A 19,427-nucleotide genomic window follows, 5' to 3' on the forward strand; every position below is an offset into this window, starting at 1 on the left:
TCTATTGTTTTTCTCTAATTTTTTTTACAGCTTCATTTTAATTCAGAAGAGTTTAAAACGAGTCTTTGGACAAAGAGGCGGCTGCCATTTTTGTTATTTTAATTATTTATATTTAAACTTTTAATTTCCTTTTAATTTGTTTAGGTTTCAAAACTCAAACTAAAATCATTCCTTGATTGGTTTTTGGCCGCCACTAGAGACGTAAATGACCAATATTCTTGTTATTTGTCTCAATACTCTTGACTCCAAGATCTTTGTTATTTGTCCAAATACTCTGACTCCGTACCTGAATCATATAAAAACTTAAATAAAATAAAAAAAATATTATCAAAATCGAATTTTATTAGTGTAGCGCTGCCTGTTAATTATTTAAATCTGTTATAAATTTTTTGATATTTGGATTACCGTTTAATATTTTGAGCTCAAAACTCAATAAAAAATATTTTATATTAATTCATATACAATTAATTAACAATTAAAATTTTAAAATAACTCAAATAGCAAAAATACAACATAAAAATCATATAAGTGTAATATCAAACGCTATATTCAAAAATAATATCCAACATCCAATTCAAATGCAACATACAATAATATTATATTTAAATATAATATTTAATATCATATTCAAATGTAGTGTACAAGAACATTACATTATAAATTTTATATGAATTCTTGTTCTTCCTCAACATTAACTGTGTAAATTTCACCTTCAATAAAAAATCTTACATAAATAAAAATGAGGAAAAATTATGTAATTTGAATTATGATAAATATTTTTTATAAAACAAATGACAAAAAGTAATAACCAACACTCCAGTTCATTCTTCAACTAATTTTGAGTGCATGTTAATGTCTTCAAAGTTTTACTATCATGTTTATTCACCACGCTATTCCACTAATACTAAAAGCTAATTCAGATGCAACCATAGAAATAGCAATAGTAAGAAAATCTTTAAACGTCATTTGCAATGCGAAATACTTTAACAAAAGCAAAAATGTATTATAATTAAACCAAAACAGCTACAGCAAAAATAATTTTAGAATAATTGGGAAAACAATTGACGATCGAGATAAACCAGCTCACAGAAGGATGTATCTATAGGAATAAAGTCATCAAGGGGCGTGACAAGTGTTTGCTTAGCTTATCTACCTAGATTCTACAAAGGGCATGCCGCTTTGGACCTTCCCACAGTTAGGGTTTCCCCTTAGGATTAGGATTGGGCGACTTAGCCGGCTTGATCTGACTCGGACTCTTGGTTACCTTGCTCCTGCAAGGAATAAGCAAAAGGAAGAACATCAAAAGGCTAAAGGTACAAGCAAAGCGTCTCAAAATGCATCTTTAGGTTTCAATCTTGGTAATCCAATCTGTAGTTTTCTATCTTATCTGGATCGAGTTCACCGTCACTACTCATTCCAGGTATCCAACTTTGTAAGGAAGAACAAACTTATGGAAAAAGGATGGGGATCTTGCATGTTTGCAATATCTAGATGTTTACTGATAAAATTAGTGAACAATGATCAGGTTACATCAATGGGATTACAGATACAAATAGCACAACATCGTAACAACTCTCGTCACACTCTGATTACAAACAATCAGACACTTTCAAAAGTACAAACAAAAATAAGAAATAACGATGAACACCTTTTTGCTAAGCATATATCAGGAAAGCAAACAATATATCATCCTCAAAAGGGCTTTCAATTCCCCTTATGCTGATCCAAATTCGGTAAACCACTTTTCATGCTTCTCAATATCGGCTTGAGATACACTTCTCTGGACCTTCGCCAAGGCTTCTTCAAAGTCACACATTGCAACTGGATCCTTTGAAATCTCATCTTTGGACATGTTCTTAATCTCATCCCGTGTCTTTCCAGCTATTTTACGCCTCATTCCATTCAAGGAAGCATCGCGACAAACGTTTGTGAGGTCATCCCCACTATATCCCTCTGTTCGACGAGCCACTTCATCAATATCCACATCAGGGGCCACCTGCCACATATAAATATCAATATCATTCAATTGAACGCAACTTAATGGTAGCATAACAAAATAAATTTATAGTATATATTAACAAAGAAATCAACTATAAGAATACAAATATATATATGAAATTAGAAGAAACTATCGTAGCATGCAAGGCATAAAAAAGAAATACCAGCTTAAACAGACAACAAGAATTTGGCTTTCACGTCCTATAATTGTCCTGGCAGATATCACACAGACAGACCATTTTAAGCTACAAAGAGTCTTGATGTGCAAAGCACAATGAACGGCAGACTGAAACTCAATTTCATTACATCAAGCATTATATGCTGGCCGCTTGTCAGGGATCATTTGCAGGGAAACTAGAGTAACAAAAAGCCTTTAGGTGCCTTGCTAATGTCTCTGTCTGCATGCCAATATGCAGTGGTGGATCTTCAATAGCAGTAGCATGATATCTCCAACCCCGCTTCCCCCTTTAAAAGAAAATCTTCACAGTGTTTTTATTTTCTATTAAATATTTATGTTGATATGAACACATGGAGGAAATTTTTAGCATATTTTTAAGTGAAAGATATAATGCTAGAATCGACACTAAATCTACTAAAATTTAAATTATATTCATTGCTTATATATCAACATACAAGACAACTGTGACAATTTGGTGAAGTTAAAACATCAGCTACCAAATTTACAAGGGAGATTAGGTTTTTTGATTTTGTTTTTGTTTTTTTTTTTTTTTTTTTTGGGGGGGGGGGGGGGGGGGGGGGGGTGGGGGGTGGTGGGTGTGGTGTGGGGGTGTGATCCATAAGAGACTACTACAACAACAAATTTGTGCTTTCACTTTCCTCATTCACACATATTCACCACTGTAATGCCTATTTGTTTGTGGCATTTCTTGTACTGAATAGACAAGTTAACAAAGAAATTAGTTTATCTGAGAATATCACTTATCTATTATAATATTCTATAAACATTTAAATCATCTACTTTTCAGATGATTCATATCTATACTTTTATTTGGCCCCCAAAAGAAAGATCTTAAGTTACACCATCACTGATATGATATGAAAGCTAGATTTTATCTTACTAATACATCACATGAATAACTTATATCTTAAATCTATATATCAGTAAAACAAATCACATGTGGCATAACAAAAAACACAACACGGAAAATAATCATATCATAAAGCCTTGAGAAAAATGACAAGATTATTCCTTGAGTAGTAGCAGTAATTTACCTCGACTGTTTTTAAATTGATCCGAATAAGCTCCTTACGACTCTCAAAATTAGGCAGAGGAATATATATACGCTTTTCCAGTCGCCTCCTACATCGCATGAAGGACAATTAGATACAACAAGTATAACCTAGTAACTTGAATGATGAGATCCCTCAAACATATGACTTGGTGCAAATAAGAGATTCAGCCAATTCAAAAGGAGAAAAAATAATCAAAACTAAAACATAAGCAGGACCAACCTGAGAGCCTCATCTATGTCCCATGGGAAGTTAGTTGCTGCCAAAACCATCACTATCTTACGGCTACCATCTTCATTCGTGGCAGTATTATTTACACCATCTACCTGAACAAGAAGTTCAGATTTTACCCTTCTAGATGATTCATGCTCCCCAGAAGCCCTAAACACAAAAATTGCAATCAAGTCAAATGTGAGACGACATTATTGAAGAATAAATCTACCAATTTCACATTTTAGTGCACAACAGCCTGGACTTTATGCAATGGTAGACAAAAGCTAACACCACAAAGCACGAGAGAGAGAGAGAGAGAGATCAATGCATAAGTAAATGCACAAATGAAGAGCTGAAGGAAAAAGGGAGAATGTCTATGCATGAAATATCAAGTTAAACATTGAAATATCAGCACATATATGCCCCCTTCATACAAGAAAACTAATTACAGAAATATATGGATTCTGAACAGCAAGAATGCATGAAAGATAACTGCCAAGATAGAAACCAGATAACAGCCAAACTCTACAGTAAAAGGCAGTGAACTTACCCACGGGCATTGCAAAGAGAGTCAATCTCATCAATAAAAATTGTACTAGGTGCATAAGCTCTTGCAAGATCAAACAAGCACCGGACCATGCGCTCACTCTCCCCACGCCACTTTGAAGCTAATGTAGCAGAAGAAACATTGAAAAAAGTTGTGCCACACTCAGTGGCAACTGCTTTAGCCAGAAGAGTTTTGCCAGTTCCAGGAGGGCCAAACATAAGAACACCTTTCCATGGTCTCCTAATTCCCTAAAGATGAACAAAAGTAAAATAACTCATCCTGTCCAGTAGTCCATGTCAGAATAAACATATTTGGATGTGGGGAGAAAAAAGATATGCAGAAAATTTATTTTTGTAGTTTTCTGAAATTTTCGAAACAAAACTAAGTCTCTTTTAATGACTTTTCTATATTCCCTGAAAACATCTACAGAAAACCAGACCTAGATCACTGTTGTTATATCCCTTTACTGAATGCCAAATCAAGCTGACAAAGTAAAAAAAAATAACATATTTCGCATTTACACAGTATTATGTGACAGAAACAAAAATTGATGTGGCAGATATTATATCTGCTCTACCAAATGCTACTTTAATGATAATTCAGCTGTAACTGCTGCAAGTACCTGAAAATATTCAGGCATCCATAAAGGAAGAACAACAGCTTCCTCTAAAAGCCTTTTTGCTTCAGTCAAACCTGCAACATCATCCCACCGCACTCCAGGAGTGGTTTCTAAAACATCCCTTTCCAGCATTGCAGCCAAATCTGGATCAGGTCCCTCATACTGTGACCTCTTTGACTTTCCATCTTCAGCATCACCATTCTACAAAATTGCACAAGCAAATCAATTACTAAAAAATAGAGAACATCAAACTAACATAGTTTGACATCAGAATAGCAAAAACTGTTCAGGTCACTAAAAGTATTTGGGATTAAACAGGTTTCAGAGAACTTACTGCCGAGTCTCCTTTGCTAGATTTCCCAGAACCAGCTCCCTTCTTCCCAGTGGCAGATGCTCTAACCCCTGTGTTACTTCTACTTGAGCCACCAGCCTTCGCACCACGGCCAGTTGTACCTGTTCTAGTATTACCACGACCCCCCCAAGTCCCATCTTGGGGCGATTTCCTCATGCCCACTTGACCAGCCCTCGCAGGTCTTCTACTTGTAGTGTCCCGACTTGGAGGCCTCCACACATCAGGGTCATCCATTGGGGCACCTGATGAAGTCGGGTACTCATCTAATGGTTGGAACACAAAAGAGGACTTAGCATGAATCGGTGGTGAAGAAGGACGCCGCCCATTAGACCCTTCCTTAAATGACCTTCTTTCCGCATCCAATTGCTTCACAACTTCTGTCTCCTCCGATAGAGCTTTCTTCACATTCATCCATTTTGAACGAATTAACGGGTCATCAAGCGAGTTTAGATGCCTAAATGCATAAAAAAATCAATAATTTTAGCGAATTAAATCAAACAATAGTTACGTAAATATCAATTTTAAAAAAGTCAGTAACAAACATAAAGCAATACTTATTTAGTTTTTGATTTATTGGGTTTTTATATATATTTCGTGTTTACCGCTGACATGATGCAATATGAATAATAAAAATCAATGTAGTTCTCAAAAATATAAATAATATCATATTACACATATTTAATCAAAATTTTGAAAGCAAAAAGTAAATTATGGCCAACTAAAATGAAGCATTAATAATATATTTGAAATTCATTTTACTATAATTGGCAACTTGAAAATTCCTCAGCTGATGAAGCTAACATTTGTTTTTATTCCCTAAACAAACTTAAAATTCAGAAATGAATCAAACAAAAAAAACAACAAAATTCTAACTGAAGCATTTAACTGTCTAACTACTTGTGAATCGAATCAATGTATAAAAATTCGAAATTAAGAGCTGAAAAAAATAGGAAAGAAATTGTAAGCCGCTGAAATTATACAAAATGAAAGGAAAGTAAAAAAAGGTAGAAAAATACTTGTTGATCTGAGCAATGGCGCCATCGAAGAAGATAATGGAAGTATCGTAGAGGCCTTCGAGAGCGTATTCTCGAGCCAATTTCAAGTGATCTTGCAATCCAGCTAGCGAATTTCCGACCATTTTGATTTCACCATCAAAATCCAAAATCCAAAAAAAAAAAAGCAATCTCCCAAAAACTAGGGTTTTTTATTTGAAGAATAAAAATCCTTCCTTTTTTTTTTTTTTTTTTTTTCTGTTTTTCCGTTTGGATTGGGTGGAATAGAGAGCCTTGACGGCGACGTTTAAACCGTGGGGAGGAGGGGGAGTTTGTGGGGGAGGAAAGGAGAAAATTACAATTGTAGCCCCATGCAGTTTTGGGCCTTTTTAAAAGAGTTTTAGGCCGTTGGTTATGGTGGACCCAATAACGGAAGTTGTACTGAAGGCGGGGCCCGTCCGGAACCCAAATCTATTACTGCTTTTGTTTTTTCCTTTTCTTCTTTTGTTTTGGCGTTGGGTAGCTGTTAGAATAACTATTATTATTTCAATGGAATCTTTTGCGAACTGCTTTGCTTTAATAAGGTATCTATTTGAAAATTAATTCGGCATGACACATTTTCCTCAAATCTGATCCCACATTTTTCATTAGGAAAGTTGCATGGGAAACCTCCCAACCCAAATCCTTTTCGCATTTGAATTAAAGTGAAAAAAGATTGGATTGATGGGTTTCAGATACCATGCCCTAACTCACCTGAACTTACCTAGCAATCTAGTTCATCAGATAAGAATGTTTAACCTCATGCAAACTTTTTCGAGAACATCCTTCTATTCTGCAAACACAAACCAGATGTTGTCCATGTGAAAAGAAACTATGAAATTACGACTCGAGAATGCAGAAATGAAAGTGAGTCACCATCAAAGATGCATAGTCCCCAAAGAATAAGAAGATTGATCATCCTTCTCAGCATCAACTTATTGATAGTGTCCGAACCTAGGCAGAGTAGAGTAGCAGCACCTTCTGGAGTTTGACACAATGTTATAATCGAATGTTATTGCCAACATGTAAGACCTCGGAGTTTAAATGGAATGGGCACTTTAAAACACTATAAAGAGTTCGCATGTATTGATCATCAATGTGCACAATTTATACATGCATCCGTGAAGTACTTTTCCAATATACATAACTGAAGCAGCAGCTCTGATTTGAGCAGCTTAGCAGGTAGACACCCTCCAATTATTCAAATGAACCAGTTCCAAAACTTAAACTGGTCAATGGACCCAATTCTGTACTTCAATTAAATGTTAATGCACCATTCCATCTTTCACCAGTTCTTCTAATCCTCTCTTCAGCCTCTCGGCAGCTGCTCTACGGTTATCCTCTATCAGCCCACCAGAGGAAATTCTTAAGTGCCTCGGGCACCCACATGCAGTTCCTGGGATCACAACCACCCCATGCATGTTAGCCAGCCAGTGGACAACCTTGACATCATCAACGTATTTCTCCGGTAGCGTTGCCCACAAGTAAATTGCACCTTCTCCACCTTGTACAGCACCTTCTCCCTATGGTAACAGTGTTTCTACAACTATTTCTCGATTTTTGACAGGATCTTTGACTCGTTCAAGAACCCATTCAGGTCCCACAACTGAAGAGTGAAGGTCAACGTGCTGTGAAATGATAGAAGCACAGATAGGTATGTTGTCTTGAACTTCGAGAAGTTCTGTTGCAAGGCCCTCCACTTCTGTGGGGTAAGCAATCTGTATGCATCCATGGAGGTTTAGAGTAAGCGCAAAAAACACAAAAAAGGTAGTAACAAATAATTGATGACAAATTAGGAGAATGTGGCTGGCACAAAATACAACAAATTTGATAAATATAATACATAAATCAAAGTATCATTATACACAAGTAAAAGCCTGGACTGATTTTTATTTTAGTCTGTTTAAATGAATAAGATTGGGCAATTCTTTTCCCTGATTATGAAAACTCTTTCCCATTTCTTTTTCCTTTTATCTGGCTAGAAGATTATGAGATAACTTTGTTGCGGTGCTAAGGTTATTTTGAGGTCTACTAGCTAATTAGTAAATTGTATAAAGTACTTAGTTTTGCCAACAAGGCCTCCTCTCAATGGCAAAGAAGAGTCCTTAGTATCCTTAAGTCTTAGGTTCAAGAAACCTTGTGTGGATATAGTCCCAGCTTTATATTGGTTTCGTTTGGCTTATTTGATTGATTTTGTCATGGATGAATTGTGATATATATTGAAAGTTATTTGATTATGATTGTAATTTTTATTTGTAAATGTAATATACCAAAAAAAACGAAAGCAATTGGTTTTAGAACTTGAGGTGAATATAACTGACCAAGAAAAAGAAAAACTGGGAATAATTTTCATGATATACCATTTAATAACCAAAGATTATGCATTTATTTTGTGGAGAAAAAAGGGAAGTCTTATCCAGCAATGTTGTTACTTACATATCCAACTCACCATCCCATAGGCTTTCGAGAAAGAAAGGCTGTTGACTATGTGATTTCCTTTTAGGCAAGAGTGTTTCAGACCATCATACATAAAGTACCTGCATATGAGTTGTAATAGTCAATAGAGTATAAAGAGTTTCCACATTAAAGGTGAAGACATTAAAGGACAATTAAATTGTAATTAAAAGAGAATTAACTTAGGATATCGGTCACACATGTAAAAAAGTCATACACATATGGTTTACACAGACAAACATATACAAGACAGCTCATATGAAGGTGGTTTGATAACTACTAAGAAGAGTAGCAGTCAAGTAAAGTATTCTAAGACATTTAGAATACTTTCCATTTTTTAGTTTTCATATTTGTTGATTGCTTTACTTGCATAACAAGTCTAGTTTTTTGGACATTTATTTTTATGTCATTTAATTTATTTGTACTTCAAGGAAGTCTAAGATCAGAATACTTCCTTATTTAATTTACTTGCATTACAAGTAAATTTAGAATGAAATATCTCTATAAATAGTCTTTTTATATTTTATTGTAAATCAAACAAGATTTTTTCTAATTCCATTGTTTTGGGACATTGTAAAACTGAGTAGAGTTTTTCTAACTCCATTCTTTTGAGATATTTTATTTTTCATGGTATTAGCGTAGGTTCCTAATCTAGCTTTTTTCTCAAGCCATGACATTGATTTGGTTGTGGTAGAGTGATGTCCTCTCCTTGTGATTTGTTCTCCATTGGCGGTTTTGGCATTGTATGTGATTTATTCTCCGTTAGTAACTTCGGCGCCTTACGTGATTTGTTCTTCATCGACAGCTGTGGCGTTGGACATGATTTGTTCACCATCAGCTGCTTCGGCGTCGTAAGTGATTTATTCTCTACTAGCAGGTTCGGCGTTGTATGTGATTTATTCTCTATTGGTTGCTCCTACATCGCACGTGATTTGTTATACCGTCAATTGACAGATGATGATTTCGATATTTTTCAAGAAGGATCAATTTTATATTGTGTTTCATATAATCTGATATGTCTGGCTATGAATGCAATATATTCTAACAAGTTGGTTATTCATACACATTTGAGATATAAATGAGTTTATGCTTCAAAGAGCAATTGGGTTGGGTGAGCAACGAATGAGTGTTTTGGTGCCCGTTGTGAATGCATAAAACATCACAATTGATACCAAAATCTTGTTGTACTTGCATTCATCTAATTGTCTAGAGTTAGAAGTGTTCTTGAGACAACCAATGAGAAATTGTCTCAAAGGAACCCACAAAACCACAAAGGCACAAATCAGCCTTAGGGCGACATCACTTGGTGTCCTATTGACAACCAACATCGAGCCACCATTAATTGGACGTTTCCAGACACCCCGCACATTTACAGAGCCAAACCACACTAGCAAGGCGCACCCAGACAGTCTTTGTAACATGAGCAGTAAGAACGTAACAAAATTGCACACTTGAGTGATGCACATGTTTAAAAAGCACGCATGGGCCACGCACACTGAAAGCCCGCACGTTAGAAGAGCACGCGGATGCAAGACACATGATAACAAGTTACGCACATCACAACCCCGTGACAAGGAGAGCTATACGTAACATAGTTGCATATACCTAAGACATACACCAATAACACGCCTAGAAAGGGCACACATGGGAGCTGCATGGTAATACAACACACATCAAACTAGTCCATCGATGAACAGTACACCAAGGGACTTCAATTGAGAAGACCACGCATTCAAAGGCCTTGCACGAGAGGGTCTTGTGTGAGAGCATCACATACTCGAAAGCCATTCACCTTTGGGGCCTACATCATTGGGCTGCAAACATGTTGCATTAAGAAGACTCGCACAAATCTGGGCCGCCCTTAAAAGAGCCATCCTCACAAGGCTCGCACAAATAGAACATAGCAACAGCTTGCACGTGTCCAGATAATATAAGCATCCTAGACAAACCACATTTTGATGTTGTCATATGAATTCTTCGATACCTCAAAACACACCCAGACAAGGCATTTAGTCAAGAGCAATTTCAAACTTTGTTGGGCAAGCTATGATTTTCCAATCTTCGTACTTCAACTTGAGGGGGAGTAAAGGAAAATTAACCTAGGATATGGACCACACATATAAGAGAGTTGTATGCACAAGGTCCGCACAAATAAACACCTACAAGACAACCTATATGAAGAGGGTTTTGATAGCTGTTAAGAAAAGTAGCAGCCAAATAAAGTATTTTAAGGCATTTAGAATACTTTCCATATTTAAGTTTTCTTTACTTGTTGATTGCTTTACTTGGACAACAAGTAAGTATTGTTGATTTTTCACGCAAGTGCATGTATCGTTAACAAGTAATATAGTAATGAATAGAGTATCGTTCCCACGGAGAATTGTTTTAATTCCTACTATTAACTACTAAAATTAACACACCCTAATTTTATTCAAACAAACAAATTTTAAAATTATAAAAATGAAAAATTAAAACTACAAAACTGAAACTTCAATCAACTACTAGACCTAAGATTATGATGTCCCTCAATACTTCATCTGATTATGGTCTCTCTCTCTCTCTCTCTTAACTCAATTTAATGGATTAAGTTGCTAACCTAAAGTCCTAAATTATTTACAAGTCTCTGTCGAGTTTCTCATAAACATACCTTTCCCTATTAATTTACTATATGTCTATGCAAATTAAATTGAAAAAAGATTCATTAAGGTTGTACTCTAATCCTTGCTACGTATGGCTTATTAGTGTATGTCTACCCTATATGCAAATCAAACAACCTAATCAACTAAGTGTATTCAATCATACGCTATTCTATTCAAGGTCTACCTATATCTCCTTCGTCAAGATTTAACTTAGGTTTCCAATTCAATTTTAATTGGTGATCAGGCAATTAGAAACATTAAAAACAAAACAAAATAAACAACTTAAATCTATCAAATATAAGTAAAAGAGAGATATATAATTCAGACTACATATTGAGTTCAATCATAATCTTAGATTAACAATTTAATTCTCTATCAAGTCACACATCATCATCGAATAAAGTTTAAACAATAAAAAAAAACTAAGAAAATAAAAGAATAATAAAAAAATAAAACTCAAGAATTATAATCTTGATCTTCTAAGTCTTCTTGAATCCTTCAAAATATTCTTAGCTTTAATGACTTTGTAGCTTGACTCTCAGCTTTCAATATGGTGTTTCTTCCTCTTCCTTTTTCTCCTTTAAAAGGTTGTTTTTATAGGATTTGAAGGTATGCCAAGTTAGGTGGAGAAAGAAGTCAATTTCAGCTGGAATTTCCTCACCAGACTATGTGAGTCGCAACCTTGTCCAATTAATTAACATAAATCATAATTGCTCTAGGACTACTAAAGTAGGTTAACTTCGAGAAGATTTTTGACTACTTTTCAGTCCGAACTGGGTGAAGTGGTAAACATGAAAGTTGTAGCTTTTTCTCTTATCTTTCCAATGGTTGAAGAATCGCTTCATTTGGAGTTATGTAGAGAGAGTTATAGATGAGGTACCAAAACATATGTAGTGCAAGTCTGCACCTCAAAATTACTCTCATTCTTTCATTAAAATTCTTCTTTCAAACATCTATAAAAGCATAAATAAATCAATAACAACCTATCTTATCCACATTAACACCAAATTAAGTATAAAATTAACCATGATTCGATTGACACACCTAAAATAACTAATTTAAAATAATTAAATAAAATCTACTAATTTTTATGCATTACTACAAGAACTAAGTTAAATTACTATCAAAATTAAACTCAAATAACTCTATATCATAGAGTTATCAGTAAGCCTAGTTTTTAAAACATTTATTTTGATGTCATTTACTTCATTTTCACTTTAAGGAAGTCTAAGATTAGAATACTTTCTTATTTAATTTACTTGTGCTACAAGTAGGTTTAGGATAAACTATCTCTATAAATAGTCCTTTTATGTTTTATTGTAAAATCGAATAGGGTTTTTCCTGATTCCATTATTTTGAGACATTGTAAAATTGAGTAGAGTTTTTCTGACTCCACTCTTTTGAGACATTTTATTTTTCAATAACAATTTCTTGTATCCATGGTAAACCATCAAATATGCCAAAAGGAATTGGTCATCAATTTGTCAAACTCTTTATGTCAATCGATACCTCATCAGACATTTAATTTAGGGGAATTTTTTTTAAGCCCTTGAAAATAACATGTTTTTGTAAATAACCTTCGGGATAATTTTAATTATTTTTAGGCACCTGAATAGATTTTGGGACAAAAATACCCTTAATGAGCCATCTTCTTTAGCGAGCACTCTCAAACAGGTGAAAAATGGGAAAGAATAAATAAATATGCAAAGAATTTTGCAAACATCTAATTTTGTGCAAAACATCCATTTTTTTTTTGTGAAGGTTATGCAAAAAAAAATAATGTTGCATGAGATGGTTTTTCAGAGATTTGGGTCATGGCATTCAGATAAGAGGAGAAGAAAGATATTAAACCTAACGAGGAACCGGTCGTGATGAATGGAAAGCTTGGCTAATGATGTGAAACCAGAAATCCTTGATATGGTGGTGAATTGAAAGAAAAAAGATGTGAATCCAAAGCAAGAAATGGTCCTGCTATAACAGGCCATATGTCAGACGGTTGTGGCAGGGCAGGGTTTAAAGTTCGTGAAACGTCATGTTGGGAATGTGTGACATGATTGTGACACGCCAGCGTTCAGAGTTGGTGAGTCGCCATGGAGGGAATCTATGACACGCTAGTGTAAAGAGTTGGTGACACACCATTGTGAGAATCTGTGAGACACCAGTGTTCAGAGTTGGTGAGATGTCAACGTTCAGAGTTGGTGAGACGCCATGAAGGGAATCTATGACACTCCAGAGTTCAGAGTTGGTGACACAGCATGGAGGGAATCTGTGACACATCAGTGTTTAGAGTTGGTGAGACACCATGGAGGGAATCTGTGACACTTCAGAGTTCAAAGTTAGTGACGCGGCATGGAGGGAATCTGTGACGTGTCAACGTTCAGAGTTAGTGAGACGACATGGAGGGAATCTATGACACGCTAGAGTTCAGAGTTGGTGACACACCATGGAGGGCAACTGTGACAAGCCATAGTTCAGAGTTGGTGACACGCCATGTTTAGAGTGTGTGACACGGCATTACTTGTTAAGCTGACAGGCCATGGTTTAGAGTGTGTGACACAGCATTGCTTAGTTTAGAGTATGTGACACGACATTTCTTGAACGGTTGACACGTCATGGTTTGAAATAGAGAGAGGAAAAAAAAAGGGCAGTTATCGTGGTAATCGTTTGAACTTCCACCCCCTTAGTGAAACGAATAAGAATATTATAAGGCCATTTTTCATTTTAAACAGTTATTTTTTAGAATTCTTAACGTCTGTGTGATTCATTTCTCATACCTGTCGGTACTAGAGTGTTCGAGAAGGCTATTTGCAAGCATAACGACAACACAACACTAACAACAATGTCGGCTATGAGTGAAGAGGTTAGTGAGTCTCAAATTAAAACAGTCTTGTGTTCTTCAATTTTTTGCTTTTTTGCTGGGTTTGTTTAATATGTTCGTATTTTTTGTTTTATTTTGAAAATGTGTACACTGCGTTTTCTTGCTGGTTTGATAGTTTTTGGGGTTAAGTCGTAGTGGTTTTATGGGTTTTTTGGTGTTTACCGTGTCACGGCATTGTTAGCATATGACAACATTTGACTCGATATGCATGGCGTGTGACAACATTTGACTCGATATACATGGCATTTGACTACATTTAACTTGATATGCATGGCGTGTCACAACATTTGACTCGATATGCATGGCATGTTACAAGATTTACTTGTTATGCATGGCGTGTCATAACATTTTACTTGTTATGCATGGCGTGTCACAATATTTTACTTGTTATGCATGGCGTGTCACAATATTTTACTTGTTCTGCATGGCGTGTCATAACATTTTGCCTGCTATGCATGGCGTGTCACAACATTTTGCTTATTATGCATGGTGTTTCACAACATTTTTTCCTTATTTATGTCTTCAGTATACCTTGTTGCACATTACAGCTTAACTCACTAGTGCATGTGTGCCATGTTTTGCAGATCCAACACAGACAGTATGAGGATCTTGACAGTTTGTTGATCTTACCGAGGGAGAAGTGGGAGTTCAACGTCACAATTAACACCCACTGTAAGTGGTCGCAGTTGCATTACATCACAAAGACTCTCCAATAGAAGGGGGAGTACGATGTAGTGAAGAGTATGTGCTTCGGAAGGATTCTGGACGTCTATCCACAAGGGTACTTTTGTGTCGGTCTCTTGCACAGCATCATGCTTCATCGGATCACTAAGAGCCAGTCAATGGACCACGAGCTATGGTTTGCCATTGGCAAGAGCAAAGCGCGGCTATCAAGGAAGGAGTTCTGCCTCATCACCGGGCTAAAGTTTGGTCTAATGCCCGATGTGTTCAGACGATTGTACGAGGTTACTGCGGATGGAATTCATGCCAGATACTGGAACGGGCAGGAGAGCGTTAAGCTGCAAGCTTTGCTTGATATGTTCCTCGAGGGTAACTTATAGAGACCAGGAGACGTGACCAAGATGGCACTCGTCTTGATCGTCAATAACATTTTATTTGGTCACGACTACTGTAGTCGGTTGACGCCTTGGTTGCTGTCATTGGTGGAGGACATTGACGCTTGGAATGTCTTCCCATAGGGGCACTATGTTTGGAAGCTAACCTTGGACTACCTTTTGAAGGGGTTTGAAGTGTCTGACTCAAGTGTGACAAAGGAAACTAGGTTACGCTGCAACATTTACAAATTCGCATGGGTGATACAGGTAATATCACGTAACATTTTTCAGATTCCTTTTTGCTTTAATAATTTATGGCTGCACTCGTTTATGATATATGGTCTGATAATGGTTACATTTGACTTGCAGTTCTAGGCAATGGAGGCAATTTCGACCCTACGAAAAATAGTTACCCCATATGGTCTAAAGGACAACGTCTACCCACAAATGTGCAAATGGGATTGCAATCAGAAGCCAAAAGACTTACACACGGCAATTCAGAAGTTAGAGTCATTTGAGCATGTGAGTGAACAACTACTAATTTTTGCTTTATATTTGTATAATAATTTTCCTTATTCGATAATCACAACATTTTATTTGTTTATTTGCAGTTGTGGGCACTGAAGATGTTGAAACCCATCGCGGATGAGGCCATCTGGGAGTATTTTATGGACCTTGATGTCTGTTATCGGAGGGCCACGAGTATGTGCCAATAGGGCACATGGAGGATCGGTCGGATTGGGGCTTAGGTGCGAGGCAAAAAAGGAGAAGCTTGAAGGAGAAAAGAGCCTCAAGTGGCACGAAGCGGACGTGCACCACCGTTGGTTTAGTTGATGAGCTGTCAGGCCCTGAGTTGATGGACGAAGGGGACGACCATGGTCAAGGCAGTGAACAGTCGGTAATGACAGTTCTAACGATTTTGTGTTCTCCAATTCCATATGTGATTATCGAATAACATATCTATGTTTGCAGTTGGACCATGCGCCGGCAGCTCTAGAACCACCCACTAGTCCTCCTCAGACCACAGTGGAAACAACCCGTCGGTAAGATGGGTTCTAACGGTTTGTGTTCTATATTTCCACATATGTTTATTGAGTAACACAGTAATTTATGTTATTACAGTTTACGAAAGTGACGACAGGTCCTCAAGCACCGATGAGTTTGGCTCCACCGCAAACTGCTAACGAGCCACCGGTAAAGATATTAAAGTTGTAACGGTTAATGTTCAATAATTCCATATATGATTATTAAATAACACAGTTATATATGTTATTACAGTTGATCTAGTCGAAAAGAGTCAATGACGGAGCAGTCATAACCCGCTAGCTCCGACGGATCATGCGCAAGCATGAAAAAGAGATGTTGGAGCTGAAGGCTTCAATTCAGTCGTTGACTCTAGCAATGCAGACGCTTGAGGACCGTATCGTTGCTCGGATTCTTGACGGCCTTAAATCACAAGTATGTTATTCTATCTTCACTTGTATTTTGGTGGTTTACGTTTAGTAACTGTTTAGATTGTGTTTTCTTGCTGGTTTGATGGTTTTTGGGGTTAAGTGGTAGTGGTTTAACTGGTTTTTGGTGATTAACGGGTCAAGACATTTTTATTATAGTTAGTTATTGGCGTGTCAGCGTTAGCCTGTGACAACATTTTACTTGTTATGCATGGCGTGTCAGAACAATTTACTTGTTATGCATGACGTGTCACAACGTTTAACTTGTTATGGATAACGTGTCAGAACATTTTAGGTGGTTATGCATGGCGTGTCAGAACATTTTGTAAGGCATCCATGGCATGTCAGAATATTTTGCTTGTGTTACATGGCGTGTCACAACGTTTAACTTGTTATGCATGGCGTGTCAGAATATTTTACTTCTTATCCATGGCGTGTCACAACATTTTGCTTGTTATGCATGGCGTGTCACAACATTTTACTTGTTATGGTTTGTGGTATTTTATGAGCTAACTAATGATTTTTCCCATTTTGTAGGGCGGTCCTTCATCTCACAGTGTTGGTTTGGAGCACGATGATGCTAATGATGGGCAGCATCATGAACCTGGTGTTCACATTCATGATGACATTCTTAGTGTTGACGGAGAGCACGTAACTCATGTCGATGACGTCGTCGATGAAGCTATGGTAGGGGATGTCACCCTTCAATTAGATAATGCTGAAATTGAGCATGTTCCTTTGCCCGAGTCCATTATTGATGCATCTGCTAGAAGGAAGGGGGACCTTGACTCAGTCGTGGTTAAAGGAGAGCATTTTCCTCTAACTAATGCATTCGTCGAGGCAACAGCAAGAGCTATGGTGCTTTGAGCACTCTTGATGCAATTGAGACAAGGTCGTCGTCACCAGAGTCATCTGCTGTCCATCACGGTGCAGTAGAAATTTCAAACTAAATTGAGCGGGCACGGTTGAAACTAGCGAGCAAATACATGGCAAGCCTATACGTTGACCTCTTACTGAGCCGTCGAGATTTGAAGGATACAATCGTAGAAGCTTACGAAGCTTTCAAAAAAGATGAGTCCGCGAGGTAAGCTCATAAATAACATTGCAAATATTATTTTTTAATCAAACATTAATCCACTAAGACTTATGAAATTCATTATGTTACCTATGCAAGAGTGATGTCGGCACCTTAGGGGATCAAGGGGCTCATAACCTTAGAGGATCCCAATGAGGAAATGACAAGTGAATATATTGACGCATGCCTCAGCGTACTCGGCAAGTAGATGACAAGGCTGAAGTCGAAGCTGTACACTACCCGTGAATGTGTGGTTGACACGACATTTTTCGTATGTTTATTTGAAAATTGTTCAATTCTATAAATACTAAGCTTTTGATTGTATGAGGTGTAAGCTAATGTTTACATGTTTCACAAGACGCCATTTGTATGCTACACACAGAATTTCCAACAGAAGATGCTTGGGGCACAATGCAAATTCCAGATAAGTTGTAGGGGTATGTGGAGGGTGAAAAGCCGATATACGGCTAAAAATGGGAAGATGTGGATTTCATCCTAGTGCCTTGCAATGTTGTAAGGCATTGGGTGGTTGCGAAGATCGACTTGGTGAGGTGGACGATGAAGGTGATGGACTCCGTAAGAACTTCAGATGCTAAGGATAACGGAGTTCGTGCGGCTCAAATGACACCCTTGACGACAATGATGCCAATCATCTGCCACCAAGTCGATTATTTCAACAAAGCACATTGAAAGAGACGGGATTTGATGTCGATGCCATTGGATATTCATTTCCCAAAAGCTAAAGTGCATCGGCAGAATGATAGTGTCAGTTGCGGTATGTTCATGATAGGGTACATGGACGTTATTTTGCAATCAGAACAGATCGGAGTAAAGCAGAATATGATTGTAAAAATGCGTTTGCAATACGCTCTAGAAATTTTTTCCAACAGTTGTGAGAGCGAACTCTGAACATATCGGCCCTTGTCTGCACATTTTTTTTGTATACAGAATTAATTTTATACAATTAATTTTATACATAATTTTTTTGTATACACAATTAATTCTTTTTGTATACACAATATATTTTATACAATTAATTTTATACACAATGTTTTTTCCTATACACAATTAATTTTATACGAAGAATTTTTTTTCATTTGTATACACAATATATTTAACTTGATACACAGTCACAAGAAGTCAACGCGTGACGCCATAAATCTGCTACCAATCAGAATGTCCCAGCATACATCTGCTTGCACTTAGCGTGTCACCCCATAAATCTGCAAGAAGTCAGTGTGTCAAGCCGTAAATCCACTAACACTCAGCGTGTTAGCCCATAAATTTGCTTCCACTCAGTGTGTGAGAACAATTGGGCCTTGCCGTGTGACGCCAAAAATCTGCAGATACTTAGTGTGTGACGTCATAAATCTACTTCCACTCGGCGTGTCATGACAATTAGGCCATTGTGTGTGACCCAACGATATTGCACCAAGTCAGCCGTGTCACGCCATAAATCTGCTTGCAGTCAATGTGTCATGAGTGTGAAACAGCAAGGTTCAGAATTTATGACACGCCACGGTTAAAATATGTGACAAGACTGTGACACGCCAATGCTTAAACAGCTGACATGCCATGGTAACCGTTTGGACTTCCACTGAAGTTAAAAAAAAAACCGATGGTTAACGTGTTAACCGTTTCGACTTCCACTGAATTAATTTCTAAACCCTAAACGAATAAATAAGAATATTCTAAGGCCATTTTTTATTTTAAACACTTATTATAGTTAATGTCAATTGTTATAGGAAAGGTGTTTTTTGCATTTGCCTCCATCGCTACCTATATCTCGCGCTCACTCCGGTGGTCTCTGTACTCAACCCAGGTTGCTGTTACTTAATTTTCAAGTTCGTCGTCTTTCTCTTTG

At 37.0% G+C, this 19,427-nt stretch overlaps 2 protein-coding genes across 2 annotated transcripts; both read right to left on the bottom strand.

Annotated features, from left to right (window-relative positions):
- Window positions 1-1,475: 1,475 nt before the first annotated feature.
- On the bottom strand, window positions 1,476-6,266 carry LOC18595849 (katanin p60 ATPase-containing subunit A1). The gene is made up of 7 exons (XM_018123962.2): window positions 5,997-6,266; window positions 4,963-5,434; window positions 4,632-4,829; window positions 4,013-4,257; window positions 3,472-3,630; window positions 3,232-3,319; window positions 1,476-1,996 (listed from the first exon to the last, which is right to left on the bottom strand). The coding sequence occupies exons 1-7, from the start codon at window positions 6,116-6,118 to the stop codon at window positions 1,715-1,717; spliced, it is 1,566 nt and encodes a 521-aa protein (XP_017979451.1). The 5' UTR covers window positions 6,119-6,266; the 3' UTR covers window positions 1,476-1,714.
- A 1,010-nt stretch (window positions 6,267-7,276) lies between these two features.
- Window positions 7,277-14,803, bottom strand: LOC108662438 (aromatic aminotransferase ISS1-like). The gene is made up of 4 exons (XM_088807649.1): window positions 14,613-14,803; window positions 8,461-8,548; window positions 7,601-7,729; window positions 7,277-7,534 (listed from the first exon to the last, which is right to left on the bottom strand). The coding sequence occupies exons 1-4, from the start codon at window positions 14,801-14,803 to the stop codon at window positions 7,277-7,279; spliced, it is 666 nt and encodes a 221-aa protein (XP_088663775.1).
- Window positions 14,804-19,427: the final 4,624 nt, after the last annotated feature.

The sequence above is a fragment of the Theobroma cacao genome, chromosome 6 (genome assembly GCF_053813885.1).
Source record: "Theobroma cacao isolate CCN51 chromosome 6, ASM5381388v1, whole genome shotgun sequence".
NCBI classification, from domain to species: Eukaryota; Viridiplantae; Streptophyta; class Magnoliopsida; order Malvales; family Malvaceae; genus Theobroma; species Theobroma cacao.

Bases quoted from the DNA above. Each gene is read 5' to 3' on its own strand.
- LOC18595849 (XM_018123962.2), bottom strand. From the start codon at position 6,118: ATGGTCGGAAATTCGCTAGCTGGATTGCAAGATCACTTGAAATTGGCT. The intron at 3,320-3,471 runs GTTGGTCCTGCT...CATGCGATGTAG, and splicing joins GACATAGATGAGGCTCTCAG to GAGGCGACTGGAAAAGCGTA. The intron at 1,997-3,231 runs GTAAATTACTGC...TATATGTGGCAG, and splicing joins TCAATTTAAAAACAGTCGAG to GTGGCCCCTGATGTGGATAT.
- LOC108662438 (XM_088807649.1), bottom strand. From the start codon at position 14,803: ATGAAGCATGATGCTGTGCAAGAGACCGACACAAAAGTACCCTTGTGG. The intron at 8,549-14,612 runs GTAAGATCAACA...ACTCATATGCAG, and splicing joins GAACTCCCACTTCTCCCTCG to GTACTTTATGTATGATGGTC. The intron at 7,730-8,460 runs GTGAGTTGGATA...GGATGCATACAG, and splicing joins TCTCGAAAGCCTATGGGATG to ATTGCTTACCCCACAGAAGT.